Below are 6,572 nucleotides of genomic sequence, written 5' to 3' on the forward strand. Positions count from 1 at the left end.
GGACAGGAGGAGAAGGGGACGACAGAGAATGAGATGGCTGGATGGCATCACCAACTTGATGGATATGAGTTTGGGTAAACTCCGGGAGTTGGTGATGGACAGAGAGGCCTGGCGTGCTGCGATTCATGGGGTTGCAGAGTTGGACATGACTGAGCGACTGAACTGAACTGATAGCAATCAAATGTCCTGTTACAAATAGAGGATGGATGGACAGTAAGAAAACAATCTGCCATAATGAGTGGTCTTTGGTTTATCACAAATACAGAAGGAAATAATAACTTTAGAAGGCCTACAGTATCTTATAAAAGCTTTAAAAATAAAATATCCAGATTGTCTTGAGCCATGGTTAGAAACTGCACTCTTGACTTCCTTCTTTCCCCTATCCTTAATAAGAAGTCTTAAGAAGTCTAAAAAGTATTTCATACAATCCACCTGCTCTGAGGAAATTATAATCCAGTGGTAAAAGTATATATTTTTTTCAATATTAAAATATCAATGGTTACCAATACAATTGCCTATCATGTCCCTATAAAACAATACTTTTTAAAATACATTTGGGCCTTGTGCCCTTGCAAAACCTAGCAAAAGCTATGGACCCTTACCCAGGCTCACTATTTTCAGTATTACTTACAGGGTCTTGCAAAGTGAAATTAGTATGACTTCAGCAACCCTCCCTTTCCCCCCCTTTTCTCTCTGTCTCTCTTTGTATCTTCATTGCCCTCTCCATGTTCTTAATTAGTTGCTTGATTACTTATTTATCAGATAAAAATCTTCAGTTCTATTTTTATACAAATACCACTTCAGAAACAGATATCCACTTGAGCCAGATATTACATGTTGTATAAGTCAGTCATCACCTATGAAACTCAGCTGGTTAGGAAGCAGAAGTTTTAAGAAGACGGTATGGGGAAAATGTTACGTCTTTGGACAACATGTACAGAAAAAAGTGGGCTAGAACCTAACACCTTCAGACTTTACTATTCTGCCTAGAATTAGTTCTATTGGAGTCAAAATAAAGCATACTGGGGTGACTCTCTGTGGTATCTGGTATCTGGTTTGCAGTTTCAAATTTTGGTAGTTTTCCCCCAGCTAACTTATTTCCCTTATTTTTTCCTTCTCTCCTTTCCCTCTTCCCTTCCTTCAAAACAAGCAATACTCAAAGGGAGATTTGATTTTCTTTACATTCACATTTATTGAGATTCATGTCTCTCCTAGTGGAATCAGTGATTATGATGACAACATGAACAAGGGTGAGTAAATGCCGGTACTTATTTTAAAACAGATTCTACTTCAAATTTGAATTCAGCTGCACTAATCCTTTCATGTAGCATATCTCATAATGTTACCTAGACTTAGAGTGAATTAGGCTGACCTATAAAAATCATATACATATTAAACATAAGGTTATGTGAGACTGTGGATACAAAGAACATATCCTAAATATACATATCTTTTAAAAGAAATCAAATTGTAAATTTTCTCATCAGTTTCTTAAGAATTTTAAAAAAATATTCTTTCTAGTCAGCCTAATACAGCAGAAAGTTCAAGGGTTTCAATGTCAGGCCAACTGTGAATGCCACTTCAATCTTTAATAACTATATGGCATATAGTTTAATAATTATATGACATTGGGCAATTATTTAACTTGACTAGCCTAAAAAGTAGTGAAAACAGTCATATTCAGGGTTGTTAACATTAATTCCGGTAGAAGAAGAAGAATGCTAAACACAAAACAGGCACTCAACAAATAATACCACCCCTCCCCTTGTCTTCACATTTGCAGGTTGGGGATGAGGATGTCAGTACCCCCTAGGGCTGCAGTGAGCGGCCTCAGTAAGTTTATACTGTAAGAAGCAACGCACCATGTACGTGTTAGCCATTATCATTGCTGTCGGTGTTCAAATTGTTACTGTTAATTGCATGGACGTGAAGTTTTTCAGTACCGAAAACCTGTAATTCTTTTGATAATTTTAAAAACAATTAATGATCCTAAAGCTCAAAGTTGCAGCAGCTGGTGCTGGTAGATAAGCCAGAAGCATCTAGATAACATTTTCTGCACTATATAAGTCAACGTATTATTTTCACTCAAGTCTCCTTAAACATGAGACACAGGCAATCAAGTGCAATTAAACACAACTGTTTATTTAGTATCCTAGATCTTCCTCAGTCTGCATCTACCTAAAATTTTTGATGATGCTTTTAGAAAAATGACGCTCCAGTTTCCCCTGAAACAAGAACACAAAGAATACATTCCTCATATGAAGTTGGCAGGTGGATGGGAACAACTGCACAGATGGTCTGAGAGAATCCACTCTTCAGTTCTAGGAAGCTGCCACTCAGAAAACTGGCAGTTCACTGGGTCCTGGCACCACAGCTAAGAAGGGATGAGAGCCATCTGCTGATTATTCCTCAGGTGGAAAATTGCCCTGAGATGCTTACCAGTCTTTAGGGAAATCTCAAAATCACAAGCCTTCCCAAGTGCAGTGGGATCTATGCTCTAAAAATGCTTTCCTGGAATTCCAAAAAGTTGTAAAACTCACAAATTCCTTGAGGTGATAACCAAAACTTATTCATCCATCATTACCATTCTGAAAGTATCATGTCATCAAGGAAGAAGGCAGTTTTATCTCTAACCAAATTCTGGCATATTTTAAATACATGTGTTTGCTATAACAAATGCAATTTATATAATATAATATGTTTACCTGATGTGGAGAGGAAAACCTCTTTTCATATGTCAGCCTGCTTCCTTCCAAAGAAAACCGGAAACCTTTTCTTCTTATGCTGTCTTCAGATTCAGATTTGCGGACCCCATCTTCCTTTTCTTCTTCTCCAGACTGTTCTTTCTGTTTCTTCTTCTTCCTTCTGTTTTTCAGCTCTTTTTCACTCTTGGAGCTCAATTTTGATGCTACTGAAGAACTCTCTGAGAAAACCCCGATCACACCAGCACCGCTGAACTCTCTTGATTCAGCCGAAGCTGCTGCAGCTGCTGCCTAGAAGGGTCCAAAGGAAATGGCAGTTGCATATGAACTTTGAAAAACTCTGTCCATGTTACTGCTTCACTTATCTTTGGTATCATGAATGTGTGATTTTAAAAAACGATTCTCCGTTCTAGTATGTATTTTGGAAACAGCTCATGTATTGTCACTGTCGGGCTTCCCAGATAGTCCTAGCGGTAAAATTCCCACCTACCAGTGTAAAAGACACACAGGTTCAGTTCCTGGGGTGGGAAGATCCCCTGGAGGAGGGCATGGCAACCCCCTTCAGCATTCTTGCCTGGAGAATCCTATGGACAGAGGAGCCCGGCAGGCTACAGTCCATCGAGTCGCAAAGAGACAGACATGACTGAAGCGACTTAGCACACACACACATGATCATTAAACCAATTAAAGAATTAAAATTAAGAGAAAAGTGAAAGATGACACATGTGACTTCAAGGGAGATCTTCAAGCCGTGGCTTCACACTACACATTCTAATTATCTAATAAAATGCATAAGACACTCAAATATCATAAAGATTTTTTCTATGATTTAAATACTGTCATAAGAAGCAAATAATTTAAGAACTAAATGTTTCCTGTTTTAACCTGACCTAGCACACTCCCACTTGACAATGACTTTTAGTGCCAGTATAAATATTTAAATTTAATTCAGTCAAGTATTTTGTTTTAATAAACCTTTTATTCTCTTTGACTTAAAATGATTATTTCACTAAGAAATGCACAATGAAAACAAATTAGAGACTGTATATAAGAAAACCCCCGATCATGGCATCTGAGTGAATTTATAAATTACAACAGTACAAATTATTAGAAAGATAAAGTGCTCAATATTGTTGCTGCTATTCCAGTATAATTTTATTTATCTGATCATTATTACATATTAGGATGCTCAGTGTTAAAAGGGAGCTGTACTCTACATTCAATAAAAAAGAACATAGGCGATTGGATTAACAACATTAAGGCAAGCACATATAACTAGAGAAATTATTTTGAAACTTCATCAAGTCCAAATTATACGATTTACAGGGTAGTGGGCACAGAATGTAATGATTTAGCATGTTTATGGACCAGTGTTTTCTTTACGCAATCCACAAACTTGCATTTGAATTCTTCAAATAGAAAATAAATAGGTCTTTGTCTTTTTTTCCAGACTCTATAAAATAATCTTCTCAGTTTGACCCGGGTTTTCTGACCTTTCCCACCTCTAGTGACACTAACGAAGAAGCAACCAGAACTGAATTCTGCTTCCCCAGAAGATTAAGAAAATAGTTCAGTTGAAGGCATGTAGGTATAACTACTTTGTGAGCTTGAGTGAATGAAGGGTTACAAGAGAGAAAAAAATGCCAATGAACTCATTATAATTTGCCACGTTTGTATGCCATTACTATAGTTAAGTGATCATGTTAGTGGCTCAGTCATGTCTGACTCTTTGCAACTCCATGCATTGTAGGTTGCCAGGCTCCTCTCTCCGTGGGATTCTCCAGGCAAGAAGACAGGAGTGGGTAGCCATTCCCTTCTTCAGCATTATCTTCCCAACCCAGGGATCAAATCCATGTCTATGGCATTGCAGGTGGATTCTTTACAGTCTGAGCCACCAGGGAAGCCCAAGTAATCATCAAAATAAAAGAATAAGTCTCTAATTACCAAATAGGCTCCTGCTGCTGCTGCTGCTAAGTCGCATCAGTCGTATCCGACTCTGTGCGACCCCATAGATGGTAGCCTACCAGGCTTCCCCGTCCCTGGGATTCTCCAGGCAAGAACACTGGAGTGGGTTGCCATTTCCTTCTCCAATGCATGAAAGTGAAAAGTGAAAGTGAAGTCGCTCAGTCGTGTCCGACTCTTAGCGACCCCATGGACTGCAGCCCACCAGGCTCCTCCGTCCATGGGATTTTCTAGGCAAAAGTACTGGAGTGGGGTGCCATTGCCTTCTCCAAATAGGCTCCTAACTAACACGTATTAAACACATATGGCATGTTTCTAATGTCAGTTATCACTGCTGATTTTGTGTGTTTAAATGTCTCTGATTTGACAGTATGGTCAGAGGATGGAGATAAACACAAAAGGGCTCGATGCTTGCTACCATACCTGAGCTTCTTCTTGTTGCTTTTTAAGCTGTTCAAGCATCTGCTGAAATTCAGCTTCTTTCTGTTCAGCCTCTTCCAGCGTTGCCTGATTCTGTTCTTCATAGGCCATGGCCACCACAGCCAGGATCAAATTTATTAGATAGAAGGAGCCCAAGAAAATGACCAGCACAAAAAATATCATGTATGTTTTCCCAGCAGCACGTAGTGTCTGTAAAAATGGAAGAGATATTTTATCAAATTTTACACAGAATGTTACAAGCATGTACTCTCAGTAATAAAGTATTTTATAGCAGTTCTCTTATCTCAGGAGTTCATGCTTCCCAGAAGAATCATTTTATCTGTTCTCACCAGCTGATAAAGGTTTTCCCAGAAGTCTTGAGTCATGAGACGAAATAAGGACAAAAAGGCCCAACTAAAGGTGTCAAAGCTTGTGTAGCCATAGTTGGGGTTTCGACCAGCCTTCACACAGATGTATCCTTCTGGACACTGGCTGTGATTAGGTGAAAAGAAAGAGGGGACATCAGTCACTGAAAGTTGGATGGCTGGCTTTCCTGTTTTTATAGACCCTGATGTCTATTTTATGCAACACAAGAAAAAGCAGAGTGTTTTCACTTTACTCAGTGCTGAGTCCAGGACTAAGGGGACTGATTTACATAACAACAGGATCTGCTAAGTCTATTTGTGGATTTCTCTGTGATTTATGATTGCCATTATTATATTTATCATGTCTCCCTATAAGAGCAATCATATTATGATTACTATCTTCTGATATTTGTGAAGATGAACAGAAAAATAAGTCTGCAGGGAAAAATTTGATTTTCACTGAAGATACCTAAAGGCAGAAGTGTGTTGAGTGTGGAGGTAGGAAAGCGGGGTAAGAAAAAGATCGGGGGGGTACATACCAAGAAGAGTGAATGAGTCTGCAGAGTGAACATCTCACAGCATGACCTTAATGACTGAGCTGACCTGGACTCAACATTGTGCTTGACACTCTGGGCTGTGTGATCTTGGGCAAGTTGCTGGTTTGGGACACCTTGTATGTAAGAAAAGGCTAATAACACAACCTGCCTCCAAACTTACAATCACTGAATAAGGCATCATATGTAAAACACTCAGTACAGTACAGAGAAGAGTTAAAATCAGTCTGTGTTACTTATCATTAAGATCTGGAGATAAACGCAGCACAACATCATATGAGCCAAATGCAAAGCTTGTTACAGTTGGGGATTCTGCTACAGGTACTAGTTACTAATGTCCACAATAGCACCTTCCTCAGAAAGAACATCAGCCTTCCATTTATGATTCTAAAATCTTGTAAATACAAAAAAGAACTATTTCTCTGAATTTTCCTCCTAGCTTTAGCTCCAGGGAAAATGCTTCTTAAAAACAAGCATTCACATAATGCGAGTTATGATAATTAAAAGTACTTAGAGAATGCTGTAATAGCTATACATTCATTAATCCATTTAATTCTCACAGCCACCTT

At 38.6% G+C, this 6,572-nt stretch overlaps 1 protein-coding gene across 5 annotated transcripts in view; it reads right to left on the bottom strand.

Moving 5' to 3' along the window:
- The window catches only part of SCN2A (sodium channel, voltage-gated, type II, alpha subunit), a 140,200-nt gene that overhangs the window by 58,457 nt on the left and 75,171 nt on the right, over positions 1 to 6,572 (bottom strand). For all 5 annotated transcript variants that reach the window (XM_010858948.1, XM_010858951.1, XM_010858949.1 and 2 more), the window contains 3 exons: positions 5,435 to 5,576; positions 5,088 to 5,294; positions 2,706 to 2,993 (listed from right to left, as the gene is read on the bottom strand). In XM_010858948.1, coding sequence (XP_010857250.1) covers positions 2,706 to 2,993; positions 5,088 to 5,294; positions 5,435 to 5,576 — 637 coding nt within the window. The remainder of the gene's footprint in view (positions 1 to 2,705; positions 2,994 to 5,087; positions 5,295 to 5,434; positions 5,577 to 6,572) is intronic.

The sequence above is a fragment of the Bison bison genome, unplaced genomic scaffold (assembly GCF_000754665.1).
Source record: "Bison bison bison isolate TAMUID 2011002044 unplaced genomic scaffold, Bison_UMD1.0 scf7180017864452, whole genome shotgun sequence".
Taxonomy (NCBI): domain Eukaryota; kingdom Metazoa; phylum Chordata; class Mammalia; order Artiodactyla; family Bovidae; genus Bison; species Bison bison.